Source organism: Calidris pugnax, unplaced genomic scaffold (genome assembly GCF_001431845.1).
Source record: "Calidris pugnax isolate Ruff unplaced genomic scaffold, ASM143184v1 scaffold89, whole genome shotgun sequence".
In the NCBI taxonomy this organism is placed as follows: domain Eukaryota; kingdom Metazoa; phylum Chordata; class Aves; order Charadriiformes; family Scolopacidae; genus Calidris; species Calidris pugnax.
The window spans coordinates 1,051,211-1,074,575 of record NW_015090865.1 but is presented as its reverse complement, the minus strand read 5'-3'; the positions used below and the strand labels follow the sequence as shown (position 1 = coordinate 1,074,575).

The 23,365-nt window shown below is 36.7% G+C and overlaps 1 protein-coding gene across 6 annotated transcripts; it reads left to right on the top strand.

Annotated features, from left to right (window-relative positions):
- The first annotated feature begins 3,815 nt into the window (after positions 1–3,815).
- Positions 3,816–22,923, top strand: FAM204A (family with sequence similarity 204 member A). Of its 6 annotated transcripts, XR_001412411.1 has the most exons (9): positions 3,816–3,868; positions 4,456–4,801; positions 5,761–5,851; positions 6,430–6,463; positions 7,049–7,151; positions 9,018–9,107; positions 20,087–20,193; positions 20,596–20,810; positions 20,901–22,923. XR_001412411.1 is itself a non-coding variant. In XM_014945353.1 (8 exons), exons 2-8 carry the CDS (start codon positions 4,550–4,552, stop codon positions 20,645–20,647), a joined length of 726 nt encoding a protein of 241 aa, XP_014800839.1. In that variant the 5' UTR covers positions 3,816–3,868; positions 4,456–4,549; the 3' UTR covers positions 20,648–20,832. The 6 variants fall into 6 exon arrangements, 5 of the variants coding, with proteins under 5 accessions (XP_014800839.1, XP_014800835.1, XP_014800837.1 ...); XM_014945353.1 differs by lacking the exon at positions 20,901–22,923 and having other exon boundaries at positions 7,052–7,151; positions 20,596–20,832; XM_014945349.1 differs by lacking the exon at positions 20,901–22,923 and having other exon boundaries at positions 20,596–20,832.
- Positions 22,924–23,365: the final 442 nt, after the last annotated feature.

Genomic DNA, 23,365 nt, shown 5'->3' with positions numbered 1-23,365 from the left:
AGGTAAAGAGAGCTCAAATTACAAAACATCATTACTACTTACAATATATACTATAGAATATTTACTAATATACTTTAATGTAGGGTCTTAGATAATGTTCTTTGGAGATTTCCATTAATTGTCTCTATGATGGTTCTTGTAATGTTTGTTTAGCAAGAATTAATTTGGTTCTTATATGGCACGGTACATGGAAAAAAAACTCCTCTGTAATCCTTTTAACTGACTTTAAATGCTCATTTGAATATAATTATTTTAAAGGATTAATAAAAAGTATTTTTTAAGTTAGCAACAAATTAAAAGTTTAGGAAAAAACCAGGTTATTTTATTGTCTTTACATCTCTCTTTAAAATCATATTAATTTTCCTTTCCAACACTATTTTATTGTATTAAAATATAATCATACTAGAAAAATTTCTCATTATGTTAGCAAAAATGAATACAAGGTAGATAGTATACTAACACAATGACTGTAATCTGCTAATACAATAAGGCCTTCCTATTATGTTTAAACAAGAATTCAGTTCTTGATCATTCTGACATATTTCCAAAACGCTGCCTCAAAAGGATAAAATGTAGCATATTTCCATGCTTAAGAGAAAGTTTGTGATGTCCTTGTTTACTGCTAAAAAACAGGAGCAGCTAATAATGCATAATTTATGTTGTAGGAGATTCGATTTCTGCACTAGGAAACTGTGTATATTTTGGGGAAATACTCATGTTCATGATTAGCTAAACTCAGCTTCAAGCACATGTCTGATGAAATGGTTCAGGCCACCACTGTATCCTGAAGCCCAACAACCTAACCTCCAGCCAGCCTAAAGAAGAGAATTCCCCTGTGAGAACCTGCCATGGGGACCAGGAATGTACAGAGGTGTTAGCTTTTCTAGTATTTGACAATTTTGACCACTTCTATTACAGTTACTCATTAAGAGACTGTTTCAAAAAGAACTCAAGCAATGCTAAGTTTTGTAGATCGCAATCGTTAATTTTTACCCAGAGACTAGCAGCATGCTCTCTTTCAGTGTTGCTACATGAAAATGAGGAAAGGTGTGGAAAAATGCTCTGGTCAGGCTTGATACAGCACACACTGCCAAACATGGTGGTGGTGGTGGTGTAGAGTCCATCCTAAACAGTACCAGCAGTAAAAATAGCACCAGAAGCTTACCCAAATGAATACAGGATATCCTCTTCTCAAGCAAACTTGCTTAAGACTACCTCAGGACAGCATGTACTAGAAGTACCATAATGCTATAAACTAATACTTGGTTACTCTACAATTACAACAGAAAAACCAACCCCCAAAGATGCTGTTTTCAATTCCTGAGCAGACCATGCGTTTTGCTCTACAGAGATTACCCTAGCAGTAACCTCGTATTCCTGTTGCCACATGACAAAGCAGACTGTAACAACAGGGACTCAAAGTATTATCCGTAAATATCCAACAGCAGAAGGTAAAGGTAAGGAACAGCGATACAGAGAAAATCACCTACAACCTGAAAATTCATAGAGATCCTGAAAGATTCAAATTAAACTCGATGTTACATCTAATTGCAGTAGGCCTTCCTTCAAAAGTTCAAGTAGTTCTTAATAACAGCATCAAAAATATCTAACTTGTAATTACTGTATTGCACTAGTTAGATCAGTTGACCTAAAGGAAATAAATCAGATTATCTGAATATTTGCTCAACAGGGAGCAGAAAATTGGCATGAGAAGATTTTGACATTGCACCAAGTTTGGGCCACAACAGCAGCCCTCACAAACTTGATGTGGGGCATCAGTGTTGGTTACAAGGGTGTGCTGCCTCCTTTCTTCCCCAGATGAAAAGACTCTACACATTGTTTCAACATAAAACCAGTGAGTTGCAAATTCTGCTAAGTAACCAGCAATTTCTTTTGTAGCTTCATCAATCCTTTTGAATACAAACGCTTCTGGATCACTGAAAGCCAGAGAGGAGCAATTTCCACCCTTTTTTTCTCCTGGAAGAACCTGTGAGAAGTCAAAATTCATTGTGGGAAAACTGGAGATTATCCTGAAATTTGGCTTTTTAAATTACAAGAACAATAAAGCTGCAATTATAAAATGAAATGCAGGTGAACATTTGGGTACTTCATTTGTGTGCACTACCAGTGCCAATTTGTGCCACAAACTGGCTTGTGGATACTAAATAAGGAGAGCAATGTTTGGATACAAGTTGTATCATGAAATTAAACTTGTCTTCTGAAAATGTGTCCCTATCAAAAATATACATTTACATGAAGATGTCACACATCTTTCAACTCTTGGAGTGTTCTCAGATTAGCTCACATTAAGAAAATATCACACAGCCTAACGGTCTAACATTTTGCTTGAACAAACAGCAATGAATATCCAGTATCAATACATTTATCAATTACCACTTATCTGTATACCAAAAACAATCAATTATTAAATGTAAATAAAATAAATCTCTTAAAAATTGATTTCCCAGATGAGAGGAAAAACTAGTTAGCAAGCTGAGTGTGAAATTTACATGTAGTTCATGAAAAAGTGATTACTTACGGAATTAATTGATTTTAGAAATGAATCTGAGGATGTAAAATTATTGCATAAAAAGGAAATGAATCTGAAGATCTGCTTTATGCCCATGAGAAAGGTGTTTGTTTTTCCTTCCATGCACAGCCAATCCCAGAAGCTGTGATCCACCATGAAATCCCCACTCAAAGGCATATTCCCTATTATCCATCTTTGTTAACACTTAAACTCTTAAGTGTTTGTCAATAGCCAGGTTTTGTCCTGATTTGGTGTTAGCAATTCCTTTCTCAGAAGTCTTCATACTGAGATTCGGTTTTTAACCTGTCAAAATGTCACTCAAAAATGCATCTTCTTACAAAATTATTTCAATCATGAAACCTCCTTTCAGATACATTTCAGTGCTAGTGATGTCAGTCTTATCCCTTCCTCTTTATTTTCTGTGCCTTCCTTCTTGTTGCTTCTTATATGCAAGGTGTTCTTGCTGAATCATATTCAAGCTCTTCCTAAATACTTGTTTCATCTGTCTCACCTATGAAAGCTGGAAGGACATGAAGGTGTAAGAGAATCTTTGAAATAAACGAGACCTTTATTGAGTGCTCTGCATTGATTCACTGGTCACCTCTGAAGCACCAAGCATGGTGCTATTTGGGTCAGAACTCCCTAAGTGCTTTTCCACATTCTTGGAGCAGTTTAAGGAAAATGCAAGTTCTGATGCTGGAAGACAATCTGCAACGAACAACCTTGCAAGACCTGGGACTAGTGTTTTTGAGGTTTTCTTTTTACCACATGAATCCAAGAGACTAGTGGGAACTTTAAAAGGACTATTCCGTTCTTGAAGAGTAAGGTTGCTGACCCTAGCCATTATGTCTCAGCATAAACACTTAGGCACTGCATAAATTACAAGGTTTACTTTGGGAATAGATGCCATACTCCTTCGTGACAACTAGGATTGCTGTAAAACTTGTCACCAGCCTTTCTCTCGGACCACTGCTGTGAATTCCTGACAAAATCCCCTCACTTGCACACGTTGGGCCGTCAGACCCTTCTGGAGCCCTCCTGGCTGCGAGGAGGTTGCTCTGTTCCCCCCGAGAGGCCTCCCTACGGGGAGGGGGCCTATATCCCCACCGCCCCAAAGGGGAGAACCCCCTGCCCGGGAAGGCAGCACCTCTTCCCCGGGGGCTGGGGCAGGAGCCGGGGCCGGTCCCTCGCCCCCCGCCCCGGCACAGGCCGCCCCGCCTGGTTGTCATGGAGACCAGAGAGGCAGGGCCCAAAGGCAGCAAAGCGCCCGTTGATTGGCTGCGGGGCAGAGTCCAATCGGCGGGCGGGGTGTTCCGGCGGTGCCAAGATGGCGGCCAGGTAAACAGGGCCCGGGGGGAACGCCGGCGCCGGGGTTGTGGTGCGGGGTGTTGGGGTTGTTTGCGGGTCTACAGAGACCGCGGGACGGGGGTACTGGTCGCCGGTCTCCCGCTCGGCCCAGAGCGGCGTTCCGCTTTCCCCGGAGGCGGCTGCTCTCTCCTCGCCGGCCTACCGCCTCCCCCGGGCGGGCGCTTCGCCCCGTCCTCGCCCCCGGGGACCGGCGGAGCTCGGCCGTGCCCGGGGGAGGCGGTTGCCCCGCTCCGGGAAGCGGTCGCCGGGAAGGGCTGGACCTGCCGGTCCCCGCTGCCCCTGGGAGGAGGAGGCGGAGGCGGGGGCATTCGCTGCCGTATCGCTCTTAAACGGAAAGCAGCGGTAAACAAATGGGAAGTGGCAAAAAAAGAATAAGGAATAATAATAATAAAGAGCGAATAGCTTCAACCCGTGCACTTAAATCCTCCATTTCTCGCTGAAATAGGAGGTATTATAAGCTTTATAATGTGCTTGTCTTAAAACATCTAATGTTACTTACTTTTCTTAAACTAAAATATTTCTGATCATGTGTTTTGCTGTTTCTGTTTCTTCTGCAGACTGGTTATGTTTTTATCTTGGAACGGGTCAGCTCGAATAACTCTGGTGTCTTTGCAGTGACTTGAAGTGGTTTGGACTTGTTTAAACTGGAAGATGTGGAGTGGACTTTTACCTCCAGGACTGAATGAAAGTGATGTTGACTTAAGTTCTGATGATGGAGACGAATTGCATGGTTCATTTTCAAAGGAAGATGCAAAAGAAGATACCGAAACGGTGAAACTTTCCGAATTCCAGGAGAAGGGACCCGAAAGCAATGCCATCAGTGAGCCCATTGAGATACCACTGACAGGTGGAGAAAATGAATCTCAAACATGCCCTTCTGGAGTGTCTTTAAATATTTGGAATGTGGGTATTGTTACAGGTCTCCAAATGCCCAGGGCATAAATATAACATATTCAAAGTCGAGTGGCTAATTTTTAAATTAAAATAACTCGGGGTTGAATACTCAGTATACAAATCTGAAATGAAGTAAAATATGATCAGAGTGTAGTCATCATAAAATACCTTGGATTGTTTCAAGCAGGGCGAGCAGAAATTTAGACAGGAGGTGAATGTAACTTTTTTTTTCTCCCCCGAGTTCAGTGGTGATTGAAAAGCAGCAGAGAGATGTTTGGGTAGCTGTACAGTTGTATATAGATTTGTGGTTTCAGTAGTGTAGGGGCTGTGAGCTTCTTCATAACTGGTTTCTGCACGAGTAAGGATTTACAGCTACATGTATCAGCCACTGTACTGGTGATGCTTGTCTGCAAAGCTGAGGTGTACCCTTCTGCTTTCTGTAGGGCTTATTTGCAGGCATTCAGACTCATAGGTACTTATAACCTCTTGATTTTCTTGTTGCATGTAAAGATTGAATAAAATAAAGCAATCTTTGCGTTTTAGGCTTTTGAATCAAAATAAGATTTGGCAAAAGCTAGATATTTTCCTCCATCCATCAATCTGTGTAAGTAGCCTGCTGTGCAAGGGCTATGCTGTCAGAAATATTTGGATTGCAAACTACCAGCCTGGCAATAACGATACATTGAATAGCTCGACCAGTAATAACTGTATCCAGTGACATGTCCCTTGAGAAAACTGTGGGGTTTGAATAGTCCTGGGATTTAGGGAGGGCAGAAAGTCAGAGGTAGAAGATTAGAGCCAGTTCCAGTTTAATGCCATCAGAGTTGGGTGTTGTCAATTCATAAATTTTAGTGTCATAGATATAAGATATTGTGGATAAATAAGAGATTGGGACACTTCTCAGCACGTTATGCAGTTTTTTTAAAAATGAAAAAAAAATACTGATTTGCCTTTTCTTAATCTTGTAGAAATTTTTGGAGCTTCAGAAGAAAAACCGTGAAATGAAAACACAAGCAAATCAGGAAAACAAAAGCCGAAAAAGAAAGCGCCGCAGAAAAGGTGTTTTATGTAATTACAGAATTTATTTTCTCAAAATGAAATTAGTATCAATTACATTGGAATGGGATTTGTGGGGTTTGGTGTGGGGTTTTTTTGTGTGTAGGTTGTTTTGTTCTGGTGATTTTGTTTTGTTTTGTTTTTTTACCAAGATTTGAATGCCTGAGTAGATGCACTCTAGCTGTTAATGAGATATTGTTTTTCCACGTGTATGCATCATTTGTAGGACCAGGTTGTAAATTGCTACTTAAACTTTATAAGTAATACATTTATCCTCTCTTTTAAAAAGGAGGTGGACTCACTTGGTTAATACTGATTTCTCATTGCTAAGTGTATTTCAGCAATTTCATAGAACATACTTTTGTGTATTCTGGTTAAAAATTCTTCACAGATATTATAGGAGTTTCTTGATACAAAAAATCTTACAGCTGTGTGGTTTAAATCCACATGATCATTGGGTAAAACTCCTAATGTGTCAATCTTTCAAAGGAAATGTGACCAATTAGAGTTCTGTTAACTTCATTGGAAGCTGTAGGGTATTACTGTGTAATGTTGGATTTTTATTTTTTTTTTCCCCCTAGAAAAGCAGAAAAAGAACGATGAAGTGACTAAGAGGTATAACCAGGTCAATGTGATTATTTGAGGTCTGTTTTTAATATCGGGCAAAACTTGTAAAAAGCTTGACCACGTGCATGGCCAAAGCCTGGCTTTGAGCATCATAACAAATATCTGTTGCAGTTGTTCAGTGTCTCTGTTGGGCAGGCTGAGTTTGATACCAGTGATTGCTTCATGCAGTTTATTGCTTGATTTTTAAAGATCCACACAAATGTAACTTAAAATGGAATTAGTGTTATTCGTAATGGATGTTTTGCATGTAATTGCATACAAGCTGCTGTTCAGCCTGCTCCTCTTCCTCTTCTTTTTCCTCCTTGCCACTGTTACATTTACAGTTGACTTGATTATTTTAAAGGTCTTCTCCAACCTAAATGTTCCTCTGATTCTGTAAGTTTGCTTTCAAGATTGTGGAATTGCACTTACAGAGGGGAAGGACTAATTAATTTCACTTCCATTAAAAACTCTGAATGGGTGAAAAGAGCATGTCTGCCAAATGGAAGAATTCCTTTTAGTTTTAGAAAGAGTATTACAAGTTGTGGAAAGGTGACTGGTTATAGTAATCACTTTTTGTTTGTTTGTTTTTAGTAGTCAACAGTTGGCATATGAAGATAAATGGAAAGAACTTACACAATACTTTGGAATCAATGACAGATTCGAATCACCTGTGGATAGCAGGGCTCCACAAAAGGTGACTGTTGATACTGTTTACTTGGCAGTAAAAACTCAGCCTTCACTGAGATAAGAATAAAACTGAGACTATTTAACAATGAGTACTATTTAACAATGATCAAGTCACTCTGAGGAATGATAATTTCGTACATGTTTTACTTAATTTCCTTGTCAATGTCGCATGAATTGTACTTGGATTGAGAGGTTGCTGGGATTTCTTTTGAGACGGTATCCATGTCTGTTTTCTGTCTGGTCTTGTTCTTTGTTATCATGAGAACATTTCATATGCATTGTTTGACTTTCTTCTATTCTTGATTTTTTAATTATTATTATTTGTGTTTTAACTTTAAAATATGTCACACAAATCTTTTAGTTGACACCAGTGGCTATAGGAATTAGAGGGACAAACCTACCATACAGTTTTACTGAACTTACAACACTTTCTGTTCATAAATACTATTGTGCAATACTGAAATATTACACACACTTGTGTAATAATGTTTGAAATAACTGGTATAAAGTGATGGCTGAGTAAAGAAACTCATTATATTGCGAGTTCCTCATAATACTGTTTGTTCTGTAACTCTTCTAGTAAAGGCCTGTGTAAGTTCTACATCAAATGTTCTGTTAGCATTCTTTATGAGCAACCTTGTATTTTTCATTTGCCTAAAGAAAATTACTGCATGCAAGCCAGGAGACATTGTTCACTTCTGTCTTGAGTTCTTACTTTTGCTGGGTATTTAGTTGTCATTAAGTTGCTCAGGATAGATCTGGAATGAGACAAATGCAGATGCTCTCTGTGGAAGTTCAGGGACTTTAGTGGAACATGTGTTTCGTTAATTTCAGAAAATGCATCTAACAGAACTTGCTATCCTTGCAGCTTCCACTTTTTTTTTCCTAACTTCCACCTGAATAGTTCAGTGGAAGTTCAGGGACTTTAGTGGAACATGTTTCGTTAATTTCAGAAAACGCATCTAACAGAACTTGCTTCCACTTTTTTTTCCCTAACTTCCACCTGAATAGTTCCAGTACAGTATTTGCAGATCACTATTTCTCAGGAATTCTGTTTGCTTTTTTATTTTTTTTAAAGTATATGTTATGAAACTGTCATGTGTTTTCTTTAACATCATTAATATTTAAAACTAGTGAGGCTGTAAATTGTCTTTTTTTTGAGTGAGGTTTTTCTGTGAAATTCTGCAGTCAGTCAGTGCCTATTGCCCTGCTACCCTTCTGCAGTCCTTCTAAAGTTTCCAACTATAATTTCCAGTAAATATTTACTTTTTGTTATTACATTATTTGTAAATGTTGTCGTTACACATGTTATGTTGATTATAAAAGTTATTTTTCTTATTTTCAGAGGTTAAATTGTGAAGCTTTTTCATTGTTCTCCATAGGACTGCTAGAATTTTTAATTTATTAGCGCAGTGGAGTGGCACCGTGCCAGAACTCAGTTTTTGGATAAAGATAAGATCTTAGAACTGTAACGATACAGTGGTAATTGCCATTCTTCATGTTACCTGACACATATATTTCACATTTTGTTTAGAAAGCTCCAGGGATGGAAGAGATAAGCCAGATCTTCAGATGAAATTTTATTGTGACAGGCATAAACTAGTCCGTGTAATTTTTTTAACCTACAGTATTATCCTGCACATAAGGTGGAACTAATGCAATGATTTGTGCTCAGGCAGCCTTTCAGTGAATTCTTAATTATACTGTCCATTACAATACATAGACAAAGTGATTTGTGTTACATAGAAATTACGGGTTTATGCAGTGTCTTAAAATAAAGAATTTTATGAAAGAAACATTTTTAGAAAGGAGATGCTTCCTTTAAATGTGTTATTTCTTTTTGTCCTAAAGGTATTTGCTTTTCTTTTTCTAGTCTGGCCTTGAACTTAGCATAGAGAAGTCTGTGGCCGAAGGTGACATTGATAAGGCTGAGGAGCTGAGTGACAGATTAGCTACTCGTGAGGTAAGTGGGATATTAACAAAAGCTCTTGGGAAACTTTTAGTTTTGTGCATTTGTACAAAAAGTGTCTTAACTAAAACAGCATTGAAAATTGTTTGGGGTGTCTCCCCTGCTTCCTTAGCAGATTTCTGTCAGCCATTGAAGGATTTTGCTGCTGATGTAGTAATGCTTGGACAGCTGTATAAGAATTGAAAACATAACCATGGATGATCCCAAGTAACCTGGCTTTAAATCCTTCCTGCTGACTTCATGAGTCAGATGAGTCAGTAACTAGTTCTCTGTATTGAGCTGTTGATTTTTCTGCATGTTGCAAGTCAAGAAAACATGAGTAAGATGTTCCCTTCCTGTGAGTTCTCTGTGCCTCAGATTCTTCTTTGCATTCCCTCCCCAATAAGCTTGGGAGGCCTGAAGAAAGGTAGAGATGTAGCAAGTTTAGAGCAAGACATGCCCAAATATGGACGGATACACTCAATTGTGTGTCAGTGCTAGTTTAGAGCAAGACATGCCCAAATATGGACAGATACACTCAAACGTGTGTCAGTGCTTTTTTCCTGTATATTCATGTGAGAACTAGCTAATGGGTGGAAGAATTGTGAAGAATGGGAATAGATGGATGTCAAACAGTGCTGTAGCCTTAGAATGATGTTCATAGAATGAATGGATGTGTGGGGGTTTTTTGATCCTTGTCATAATTTTTAATATCAATGCATATCTTAAAAAAAAAAAAAGATAAAAATCAGGTGAAAACCACTTTTTCAAGATATTGTCTTGTTGGTGCTAGAAAAAGTGGACCCTTTAAAGATTTGTGTAGTGCTGAGTGAGTACTTAAACTAATGAGGAATCTACCAGATTGTAGTTTTATATAAGAAATTTCTTATATGAAGTGGTTAAATTGGTGCACATATGGTAGGTGGCAGCAGCTGAAGTACATAACTGAAATCCATGAAGGCCATTGTACCCACTGCTATTTGTGTGCAGGGAAGAGAATGTGAAGGAAGAAAATTGGGATAAAAAGATAGAATAGTTTTGAAGCCAGGTAGGAAAAAATAACCAAATAAGTACTACTGGAGATGAGTGGAGAAACTATCACTTTTAAGTCATCTGATTTATATAATTAAATTTGGAATATTTATAATTTCATTTTAGAAATTAATTATATTTTTTGCTTTCGTTTGTCTATGTTGCATCCTCAGTCTTCACAGAGTTAATGGGAATTTTCTCTCCACTGTATATACTAACAAAATCCAAAGGTATTAGAAAAGCATCAAGACAAACATTCTGAGTACTTCTCATTCTCATACAAATACTTAAAATGTTTTCTAAGTACAGGGTTTGAAGCTAAGCTTTAATGCAAAATCGCAGATTTAAATCTCTTTAATGTAATATAATACAATATTCTGTGATGGCCTTAAAAATAGATAGCTTTAATAAATAGGAAATATGGTTCTTAAGGTTCTGTAAATAAGGTTAGGTAAAACTAGCTGTTCCGTAGTGTGTGGTGTTATACAGTTATTCAACTCTTACATTTAGTCACTCAGAGTAGGTTCTAATGACTATGCTTTTATCTGCCTTTTCACCAATGATCTCAAAATTTCAATCCACAAAGGTAACAGCTATTGACAGTGATGGGAATGGTGTCTTAATGTTCCCTTTAAGCCTGACCAGCTTCTCCCAGCGATGCTGTTATATTATATTTTCCCTTCTGTGGTTACAACATGTTGTACTTGCTGTTCTCCTTCACAAATGTCATTATCCCATCTACTCTAAAGTGGTTAGAGTATCATAATCAATAAAACATACTGGGGTTCTAGTGCAAATTGTTTGACTATAAAAACAAATTAATGTAAGAAGTTTTAAGGTTTTGTAATATTTATGATAAGCTGTTATCTGATTTCAGTAGCCATGGGATTGTACAGCATCTAGCATATCCCAGGTGCTACAGCAATGTATTATTATTTGTGGAACATTAGCTCCAAATTGTTGACTTTCAAATATTAGCATGTTGTAATTCTGAAAACAAAATGCTTGAAACATTATTAGTATTCACAGCCTTGACTTGGTTTTGGTTAAGTGGGTTTATCTGAATAAATAGTATGTTGAAAGAAGGAAAACTCAAATGACTCTGGCTCGATCTCATGAGGAGTTCTGTCGAGGCAGAAGCCACGTGAATTCACTGGGGTTCTCTGCCCTTGTAAAGATGTGCTACAAAACCCACTGCAAGATTCGTTTTTCTTTGTGATTTTAAGAAGCTGGTGGTTTGGTTGTTTTAATAGATTTTTTTGAAATACTTTTTATTCTAAGGAAATAATTCTAACAGTGACTAATTGTGGTTCAGTGAAGAACTACAGAAAAGGGTTTGATTATGGAAGAGGTTGATTTGAAAATCAGTTCTGTATACGAGTACAATTAATAAAATACTGCTTTCATATTAGGTAGGACTGACTCAATTGCTACTTTCCTTCTCTTTGCAGTTTAAGGAAATGTCCCTTTTAAAACTCATTTTACGTAATACTTCTTAGAAATGAGTTAATTTTTAAAGTATGTGGCTATTTATATCCCTCTAACTTCCAAATGCAACACAAGACCGTGAGGAAGTCAGGCATGGAGCTGTGCTGTGACCGTATTGAAGTGCACCCCTTCTGAAGTCTGGAGAAAGAAGTGGATGAATTATTGTTCTTTTATCTCGACTCCATCTCTTTATGTATAGTTTTCATTTTTCTTGAGCGGCGTTGCAGGGGTGGGGGCAGGGAGTGGGTGAGAAACAGCTGCCTCCTGTTTGGGGTGCAGCCCCCCTCGCAGCCCTGTGAAAAATGTTGGGTGGGTAGGTGTTCTTTTTGAAATCAGGTGTAGGGGCTTTTAATCGGCACCATTTTCTTTTGCAAGAAGCAGTGACTGGAACCTGCTGATAAAGCTTTTGCTTTGAGGCACAGATCCCAGAGTTCTTAAAGCCGTTTCCTGCCTTAATAAGTGAAACTAATTTTTGATGTATAACATTTATAAGCCTGTGAAACTGATAGGGCAGCTTCAGTATTTAGAAAAATGAAGCCAAAAATAAACAGATGATGAGAATAGGCAGTAAAAACATGTTCTAAAAAGCAAAGGAATGCCAAAATGATGCTGTCAATATGCTATCATTATGACACAGTGAGAAAAGGTTTTTAAACACCAGATTCCTTTAAAATCGGTGATGATTTAGGCAATATGCATAATCTAGCAGCTGTGAGTGGATCACTGAGATTTACATCCTAAAAGCCTAAATGATACTGCTTCAAGGTTTTGGGTCTTTTGGTTTCCATGTGGTACTTGTTGCAGGTTCTTTAAGGAAAATGTTATTGTACTGCTGGAAATGAGGCTTTGGGTAGTATATTATTTGTTGCTTTCTTCTGCTCTGAAGAGTGTGCACAAATGCTGATTTCAAAACAGAACTTCTCAATCTAGTAGCATTCAAGGTTTTGGACTGAGAGGAGATAGCTCGGATACTTTGTGCATGAGGCTCTGTGTTTAATAGTGACTGCATGTCTGGATTCATACGTAGCTTATGAGACAATCTAAAAATACTTTACCTTTTTTTTTTTTTGGCAGTTGCGTTTCTAGTAAAAAAAAATTAGTTGTGCTTATGTGATGATGATGATAATTCAGTTTAATCTCTTGTCAAACCTCACTACAAAGTACTCCCCTTGGTCTCCTGTTGTCATCCTAGTTTGTGGACTAGAAGAATGGTTGCAATTAGTTTGGGAGTTAACCAGGGTAGCAGATCCTGGACTGTAGCATCCTTGGCCATACCCACAGCATGTTCTTGTCTGGGGTGTTCTGCTTCACTAAGAGTTCCAGTCCTCCTGAAATCCTTGATTGCGTTATTTTATATATTAGTGAAATTCTTCCTGAAAGAGTATGGGCATGTCTGCTTTATGTTGTACAGAATAATTTAGGCCCTGGGTAACTCTGCTTCTAGAACCTGGTCCAGCTTGAGCATCTCTGCCGTGGTGCATTTTCAGTCTATAAGATCAATACTTCTTTGGTATTTTTTTGTTGAGCATCAACATAATGCAGGTGTGTCATACTGCTTAATCTTAATTCACTGTGGATTTTTAAACACATCGTTAGACTGAATTACTTCTGTAATACCTACAACATAGTACTATTGGTATTAAATAGCAATTCATCGCAGTGTGCTGCTATAATATGCACAGCTCAGGTTTATTATTGTAATCCAGTTGCTGTCTTTGTTATTACATTCCAGGGCTTTCAGCATTGGCGGAGAGTCCTTCATGTTTCAAAGTTATTCTTTTCAAATGTAGAATGGTGTATTTACAGCTAGTGCTTGAATGCTGCATTTAATGATGACTTGTGTAACTTGAGAGATGCCAACAGAAGTGTTAATATTAAGGTAGGAGTTACCCCCAAAATTCTGAACCTTTTAGAGTGAAAGTTGTTTATGGTGACACTTGGGCTGAGATAAAATGATGTCCTTGGTGCTGCTGGAGGTTAGGTTAGTTGACATTTAATGGTAGCAGGTACTTGTACATGAAGTTGGGAACAAACACTTTGAACTATGTCACCTTTTTGGAATAGTATCTTGAAATGTATTTTAATTGTTCCTACTGTGTGTCTGGGAAACTGCCTGCGTTTTTTATAAGAATAAATGTTGATAAGTTAGAGCACTGTGACTGTACCTAGTTGGAGATGTTTATCCTTTTGTGTAAGGATGGTGTGTGGAGATAACTGGTAATTTCACTTTGTTGGAAATCTGTTACAATTTGGAGTGATACTTGGAAAAGTTCTTTTCCTAATTAAACCAAATAATTTTTGAAGAACCCTAATATATAAACCTGAAAATATTTTCCAAGCTGTTTTTCCCCTAGAAAAAGAATTTTTTGTAGTGCTTTTGTATGGAAATCATTGTGTATCTCAGGAAGCAGAATGCAGATTTCTTATGGCTCTAATATTCCAACACTTAATCTGACTAAACCTCAAACTTTGCATTATGCTTGTGGTTTTTTGTCTCAGCTGCCTGGTAGGTAGGTGCCACGTTGTCTAAGAGCGTGTTAGCCTGAGGACTGTAACTTGAAGACGATAAAATAATCTTGACCATATTAGATTTACCTGTCAAGAGGAACTTTTAAAATATTTTTGTAATTTAGTATGCTAAATTACTGGAGTCGTCAGTCTCTAAATAGCACAGGCTTTTTGACAGCACTGTTTCGAAGTGCTTAGCTTAGTGGCTTCTGGCACTTTGTGAAACATTTTTTTTTTTTTAAAACCTGCAATTTATAGGGAAACTGTGGCATTGTAATCAAGCTTAAATGAAAGATCTACATTATAATCAATGAAATTAGTTGGTTATTCATTGGGGTATCATTCTCATGTTACAGCAAGATCAGTCCTGCTGTTGGCTTCAAAATTTGTTGCATCAGTTTTGATCGCTGTCTAATGATCAAATTAGTGTCTGTTGTCTGTAAGTAACTTCTAGCCACATAATTGAGAATGGGAAATACATGAGCAAGGGTGTATGTCGTAACATTGAGAACCATTCTGGAAGCTGTTTTCCCCTGGAAAATCCAGGTTGGATCCGATTGATCATGAGGTGACACACACACATCACTGTTTCAGGTGGACATCTTGTAGTGCTTGATGGGTGCTATGTGGTAAAAACGCTTACTATTTTTTTTATTGACAAGATAGAATTTTGTTTCTGAATTCTGTGCAGCATTCAGAGTTCATCATAGTGCTTTGAGGTACCCGAAGAGACTGATGCAATTGTATATGGAATGTAACCAAGCAGCAATTAATTTGGAGGTCATGCCCATCGAAGGACCCAGGGAAAGGAGGAAAAAAAAGAGAGTTTATTTTTTGTCTCTGAAGGATTTTCTTTCTAACACTTAGCAGAGGTGCTTCCAAATATCTCTCTTCATTGAGGTTGTTTTCTTTTAACCTTTGGAACATGGCAGGGTTATCACCTAGAATTACATTCTTATGCTCCCTTAATTATGTATATCTTTTCCTTAACAAACCTTAAAAAAAGATTTCAGATGTTACAAGTCTAATTAAAGAGACAGACAAAGCACAGTTTATACTGTAGATTTTTTCTGCAGTTCAATTAATCAGCATGTTTTCTCTTTTAATTAAAACCATTTTAGTAAATTAAAGCCCACAGCAAAACACATATATAATTTGTTTGTAATTAGCTCTTAATTGGTGGTAGTTGAAGCTTAGCACCCTTGGTTTCTTTCTTCATGATTGCCATTTTATTAGCAGCCAGTCATTAATTAATCTTTTTTTCTAATTAGCTTATAAAACTGTTGATGGCACATTATTGTAAATGTGATTTTAAGTTCAAAGCTTGTTAATAAGCTTTCTTACTTAGAAGAACAGAGATAAAGAAATTGCTGAAAACAGTACTACAGTTCTTTTTTTAAAACTGCCTTTCTTATAAGGGCGCTGTGTAAAGCATCTAACAGCTTATAGTTAATTTTTTAATGCTGTGTTTTCTCATGAATGGAAGAAGTTACTTGCATTTAAATGTTTGAATCTGGCAAAGAGCTTATTATTAGAACAGTTTTCTGTCCTTCCTCCATTACTCTGTCATCCTAATATAATTTGATGTTGTAATGCACAGCATAAAAATACAACAAAGATATTACAAAGTATTTTACAGTGGAAGTTGAGCACATCATTGAAAGGGGACAATTTTCACTGCAAAATCCACTCGGTATTCTTGTTTGCTTTATATATTTTATATACGTCAGCAATGGATAACATTCCATAACATAAAAGGAGAAAATCATTGCTAAAGGCAAGCCTGAAATAACTAGATTCATATTTGATGAGAAACTGTAACACTGTATTAAAAGGCTGTTTGGCTTCTCTGGGTATGATCGTAGGGTGTTGCAGGACCTGTTTGAATAGAGATGCTTTGGTGGAGCTTCTGTAGGGTTAGTGTTTTGTATTATCACACCCAAATATTTCTGGAACAGTTCTTGAATCTGTTGTCTCATTCCTTGGATCTTTCAGGGTTGACATTGCACAGTGCTGTCTTAATGAAAAGTCTTGGCTTTATGATATTTCGTGTCAAACGCCTGGATTTTCAAGGAAGTTTTCTGGAAGTTACAGTAGATGCTGTTGCAACTTAATAAAAATGTTTACTCTTCTGCCTGAACTTTACATACTATTTCAACTTCAGCCATTTCTTTGCTTGTTTTAAAAGTGTTTTATGATGCTGTGCAAGAAACACTAGAAAGGGATAGCTGACAAGGAAAAAATTAAAAATTGGATAAAAAGTAAATGAATAATGTCATATTACTAAAAAGATGAGAGGCTAATTTGTGCCGACTTTTTGCTAATTTTGTTCAAGCCTCAAAATGAGGAGCTGTCACCCGTTCTGTGTAGCACTGATGACAGTGCCAATGATCCATGAAATAAGCTGCCGCTGGCTTTGTTCTGATAAGAATGAACAAATCTGCACAATGTACGGCTCCCAGAATCTCATTTTCATACTTGCATGCAGGCTAAAAGAAATAAGCTGTTTGCAGGCTTGATTAATCAGACATTTGAGGGTTTTTTGTCTCTTTGATCTCTTTCGTCTCCTAGGTAACTTGCTTGACATTAATGTTGAGCTTGAGTAAAGACAATCAGGAATTGTAGACCAAACTGATATAAAAATTAAAGACCTTAACACTTTAAGTACTCCAGTAATGGTTCCGCTTTACTTCAGAAAACATCTGTTTTCATTTAATTAAAGAACAAAAGAGAATGGCATAAATATTTTTCGTAGAGACCTGTTATTCCATAAAAAGTTAAAGTATGATAATTGGTATTTTTAAATAAATGCCTTGAAACTGTTCAAAAAGAAGCAAAGCTTCAGAAATTTGTTACAAGGTAACAATTTCAGATGAGTAGAAAATTTATGAAAAATAACGGATAAGGAATTTTCATTTACGCTACATTAAACATCTAGAGTAAGAGATTTGACGTGATTATTGGTCAACTTCAAAATGGAAAGGTCTTTGCCCTGTAGAAACCAAGTTGTTTTCTGAAGTTTGTCTTAAAAATATATATATTGTGTTACAAGGATGAACCATTATATCAGCTTTACTACCCAATATGATTTACACACTTTAAACCTGTAAAATTGAAAGGAATTTAAAAAAAAAAAAATGTCGCAGTGCGTTTGCTTGAGGTTATGCAGACGCTTTTACAAATCTTCCAAGTGGCTGTAAAGATGAATGCCTCAAGGGTCTAGCCAGGGCCCTGCTTTTCCAACCAGCTAAAGCCCTTATCTTAAATCCAAGCAAAGTACCATTAATCTTTTTGAAAGACCTTTTATGGCTTTTAATATATCCCAAATTAGAACATTTTACACCCTTGGTTCCTGAAATATGGTGATAAAAAGCCTTTAGAGCTTAATTTTCCTTACTGCGTGCTCTGACCAATTTGCAGTTCTTTGTGATAATGTTTAGACACCTTAATTAAAATGCAGCAAAATATTGGATGTTCTATATGGAAAATGCTGATACTTTGACTACACAAGAAATTGTTGTATATATTTTTATTCATGCTTTCTTACTTCTTTAAGATTGTATTTTATTGAGTTATCTGATGACCTGAAATGTGGTTTTTTTTTTTTTTAAATGTAAAACCCGTTGACCGAGCTTTTACGGATTTCTTTTGGGAAAAGGGGGGAGTGAAGATGTATGTCTGGGTGTGGGTGGGAGCAGAAGATATTTAATCTGACTGAAATATGTGTGTGTTTATATGCGACATATTTATTTTCATGTCTTGAAAATTTGACTCTAGCCTAGAAATAATAACATTAATGCTACAGAATGTTTCTCCTTTTTACATCCACATAGACTGCAAAGGATCTTATTATCCCATTTTCCCCTTACTTTTCAGAGATGGAAGAATTCATTTTGTCTTCCAAGAAATACAGATCAAAAGATTTTTCTGCAGCACTTGTGTAGACCTCACTTGTGCATATTTTATGTGAATAAGTGTCCAATAGGCCACTAGAATATATTTTAAGGAGATGCTGTTATTCATCACATCATAAGAGCTCATTTTGAAGTATGTTAGGAGGTAAAATACATTCAAAAATAAAGTAATGACTCTGCTGATAGACTGTCTTCAGCCATCAGATTATTTTTTAAGCTAATAATTAGTCCTGTTTCAATTAACAAGTAAACATTTTTTTGAATATCTTAGGTGAGTTTTCCTAAGCGTTTTTATAGCTGCCCTTAAATGTTAAGTGACAATGCAAATAAGAGAATGTTATGTTCTAGTCTTTGACTTGAGATTTGGCAGTTCAGGTGTTGGCATTGAGTTAGTGATTACATCAAATGTTACTGCTCGGGGGAAAATGATGTAGGTAATAATAAAAGTTTTGAAATGCCTGGTCACATGAATTGTTTTGTGCATCAAGATGATTCTGCAGGTACATATTTATTATGACCTTACAGTACATGCAAATAGTAGATGAAAAACTTGTTTAGCGTTATTTATTTTGTACACTTTCCTTTTAAAATACTATGCTTGTCTCTCAACTCAGTGTTTGTGTTGCCAGTGTTCAAAGCCTCAAAGAAAGCACAAACTGAGGTTGTGTTTGCTGCGTGTAGACTCTCCAAGCCTTCTGCAGAAAAGCTGCTTTCTTGATTCTTCAACCCAGAAAGGCCCATAAAGTAGAATAAGGTCGAATAGCTGGTAGTGGTGCTGTTTTGTTTCACTTTTTTATCAAAATGATGAGGGTGTCAACCTTGGGGTAGGTGTTTGGTGGGAGAGCTGTAGATGTGTCAGTGCCTCTACACCTGAAGATGTATCTTCAGTTCTGTCTCATCTTACCTGGATAAAATATCTCTCGGAGTAAATAAGAATTGCCTGTATAGATGCCTGGATTACCATTAATAATGGAACTTTAACCGAAGTGTTAAGGAGTCTCCCATTCCTCTCTTGTATGATGCTCCCATGACATTTGGGGAAATTTAGAATATCCAGTCAGAACCATGTTAGAGAACTTCATTCGGTTTGGGCTGGGTAGGAGGAAAACCTGGTTGTCCACATCACCGTTCATAGCAGCTTTGGCTAAATGAATTGCTTGTTTTCTTGGAGAAAAGCAGTAACTTTTGAGACCAAATTCTTCCATAATTCACAATTTAGTTGCAGATAATGTCAACTCATGACAGTAATCACAAAACATAACTACAGTGCAGCAGTTACGAATGCTGATTAAGGAAAATAGTCTGGTCATAGTTCACAGTACGTAGTACATTCTTCCACCTTTTTTGCTTTATTCTCTCCCCCAGCCTGCCCTTGACATTCACTGAAGTGAACTTAATTCTCACAGTGTGAATAAGTTTATGAAAATACAGTAGTATTCACCTGTAGCCTATTATGACCTTATTTGAAAAGCATGCATGTTGTCACGCTAATGATCTAAAAACTGGTGATGTGAAGACTAAATGCCAGATGGACTTTAAGGGTGCTGCTTCGTTTACTTTCTGGACAGTCTGAGTAAAACACGACTACTGGTACTACTAGAATATGTGTGGTAGCAGCAGCTCTTTCTGTACAAAACCATCTTTTTGGGGTGTTTTTTCTGTGGGTAGGACCTGGTACTGTTGGGTTTGTGCAGCTGAGGTCACAGACTGGTGTTACTAATGGAAGCTGTGTGTGTATATCCATGTCTATATATTTATTTAAAGAACAAACAAGCAAAAGGATCTACTGAGCTATTGCCCTTTGCTTTTATTCTTAAAAATGAAGGATTTGGTGAAAAGGATTGCTTGCCTCGGGATCCTACTCCTCTGTATTTCTCTCAATAGACATTCCTGCTTGTCTGATCTAATAGGCATCAGCCTAATATTTGGAAGATATTGTAATATCTTTTGACTTTTGAGAAGCAATATCAGACCAAGTAATTTGCGAGGCTTAAATTTCGTGTGAGCCATTTGCATCTATTCAGTTTTCCTTTGTTCCTTTTTATGTCTTAGCTTGGTGTGAAAATTGCCAAAGCTGCTGCTTGCCGCAACTTTGTGAAAGCCAAGCAAGAAGCGGAGGCTGCCCAAGAAGCTCGAAAGAAAAAGAAGCTTGCTTGGGGGTAAGTCATTTGAGTATGGAATTAAACATTTGTGGTTTCATTGGCACTAACTGCATACAATACAATCTCAGTTCAGTGTTTTCTTAGTTGAAATAGGCTTGTGCTAATCTTATTTGTTTAGTTTAACCTTGTTGGGTTTCGGGTTGTCTTCTGTAGTTTTTTTTTTTTTAGCAGTGTATCAGACCTAAGTACAGAAGCTTTACCAGAATTAAAGTATTGATAATATGGCTACAATTGCCTTCATGTCTTTATTACTGTATACTTATTACTTTATATACTTTATCATGTATTTATTTAGTATTAAAAATAAGTTTTTATTTTTGTTATTAAAAATAGTATCATTGAATAGCTGAAACACATATGTTCATGATTCTTAACACGGTTTTTTGTGTTCTATTTCAGATTTGAAGCCAAGAAAAGATGGGAAACAAAAAGCAACATGGGATACATGTAACCCATCCTGTTTTTCTCAGGAGTCAAATACTTAGTTTTGCTTGAAGGATCTTTGTCAGTGACTTCTTAAACCTAAACCCAAACAAAAATCCCAACACATCGAATTCCTTGTGTTTCTTTGAATGATGTTAGATTGCAGTATCTTGTTTTGGCTCTCTCATAATGTAAGAAAAAATGCTATCTAAACGTCAATAGTATGTTAAATATGGTATTTTTAAAAAAATTGCAGTATCTTGTTTTGGCTCTCTCATAAGAAAAATGCTATCTAAATGTCAATAGTATGTTAAATATGGTATTTTTTTTTTTAAATTAAAATCTAAGATAATGCATTTGGAGTCTGGTAGAGAACTCTCTGATGTTAGGATAAAATACTGGTTCCATATGTGTTCTGTGCTGCACAGCAGTTACAATGTGTGGGTGTAAGGAGAAGGGTGAGTTTTCCTGCTAAGGTTATACAGAGTTAGTGTACTAAGTACCACTTCTTGGGTTGCTTGAAAGTTTGGGGAGGCACTAAATAAAGAAAAGTGAAACCACGCTACCTGTTTAAAAACATCATTATTTATGCATTTATGTACTTACTAAATATGAACAGAAAAAAAGTTGGCTGAAAAAATCCATCCTCCCTCTCCGGGGAGGATCTGATACTATTCATCATGTCCTGCTGCCATGTTCTTCAGAATATTTCAAAGTCTCATTTTCCTTGCCTTCCCAAGAACTGAAGTTTGAAAAGTCCTAGTTTCTTTGAGCAGGTAAAGTATAGAAATACATATCTTGATATGTATCTGGAATACGTTACATTGTGCAGTTAACTGTACCCAAGAAACAAATGCAGGTTTTACTTCAAATCAAATGTTTTACAGATCAATTAGGATTTGAATGTTTATGTTAAAAGATTATAACAGGAATTGATGATAATGTTTCTTCAAAATTATTCTCAGTGAAAAGTAAGGACACATTCAGAACTAATAACTTTTCTCCCTGAAGCTCTTGCGTATATGTTTAGTCACCACAATGCCTGAATTGAATTGGTAATGTAAATGTCAGTTATTGTTAACCAAGATTAATATGTTTCAGGCCAAAGGTATGGTATTAGCGTAATGGTGATTTACTGTGTAAGTACTTGGGGCTAAAACAACTTGCCAACAAATAGCAATTTGAAGTTTTACGGCCCCAATTCGAAGAGTTTAGGTTTGCAGTCCAACATGGAATAGTGCATTTTTGTTCATTAGCCCTCAGGATGTTTGATTCTTTTTTTTTTTTTTAAGCAGAGCATCATATTTCTTTCACAAAGATGAGAGTTTGCAATATGGTAATCTGCAGTTAGCTGTAATTAGTTACGATGACAGAGCTGAACACAATTGCCAGGATTGTAAATCAGGGACTAAACAGGTTTCTGCAGTATAACATCATAAATCTCACACTACAGTTTACAAACTGTATTAGCTCTAGAAACTTTGGTGTGGAAGGAAACAAATGATATCTCTTTGTGATTATGTAAAGTTAAATTGCATGTTTACTTGGATAAACAGATTGCACCATGAACCTTCATCAAGATTTCTCTCAGTTCCAAATATTCCTGTCCAAAACTTCCAGGTTCTCGGTCCGTAATTTCTTTGTTTTTTAAGCAGCTGGTAGACGAGTGTTAGACACAGTTGACCTTTCTGCTTGTTACATACTGAAAAGCAGAATGATGCTGATAATTTTGTGCTGAAAACATCAGCACTATTCCATTAAACATTTAAAAGTAGCGTATGTTAAACAGAGGCTATACATTTTCTTGTAATAGTTGCTTTTCATAGTAACAGTATTTATTAGTCAAATAAAGATCTTGATCTTAAGGCTCTGTGCTGTTTGATATGAAAATGTGATTTAAAGGAAATCCAAAGCCTCAAAACCCAGCTATTGGCAGAGAGCTTGCCAGATCATAGACAGCAGTGCATGCCCAGCCACCTGTAATATTTTTCACTTAAAATAACCAATTAGTTTTATGTTAAGCCATTAGGAATGTAACTATTTGGAAAGTATGCAGCATACTGGGCATTGGGTTACTTGTGCAACGAATTTTAAAATGATCACGTTTCAAGTATTTTGTTCTCCCTAAAGTATTCACTTAGAATATTAGTTAATTCCCTGAATTATACTGTGTTCAAGAAAACCCATCTGATTAGCAGGGAAAATACAAAAGCCTAATACAGCTTTATAGAGGTCATCTGAATACATAATAAAAAAAAAATGAACGCATAACTGTACTTTTAATAAACATCCTCCTAAATTGCTGATCTGATTCTAAGAAGTCTTGTATTCCTGACACTTTTTTGTTTTAAATGATTTTTTCTCTGTGCTGTGAATTTTGGCCAAACAAGTCAAACTGCATCCTGAGATTTAACTTTTCCTGGTTTTTAGCAGTGTTAAAACAATCCAAATGCTTGTTTCAGTTAACCGAAACCTTTTTAATCAGCTTAAATGTATAATCTCTTATACTGCACTAAATTTGAGATGTAGTAATAATTCTTCTAGCAAATGAAAAGTTTGTACTATCTCATTGTCTGACTGAAATTACGTATCTAGAGGAATGTACTTAAATTATTAATTTCCAAGCAAATCTGTTGTGAAGCTAAATATTTATTAGGAGCTTATTTGGTGGTATCTTGGGTTGGGCAACAGTGAAAAGGCAGCCTTGTCTAATCTCCTTCCTGCCCCTCAGAAGCCTTGAAAAACC

Coding starts and splice junctions, on each gene's coding strand:
- FAM204A (XM_014945349.1), top strand. CDS start 4,550: ATGTGGAGTGGACTTTTACCTCCAGGACTGAATGAAAGTGATGTTGAC. Junction 9,108..20,086: donor ACAGATTAGCTACTCGTGAG/GTAAGTGGGATA, acceptor TTTATGTCTTAG/CTTGGTGTGAAAATTGCCAA. Junction 20,194..20,595: donor AAAAAGAAGCTTGCTTGGGG/GTAAGTCATTTG, acceptor GTTCTATTTCAG/ATTTGAAGCCAAGAAAAGAT.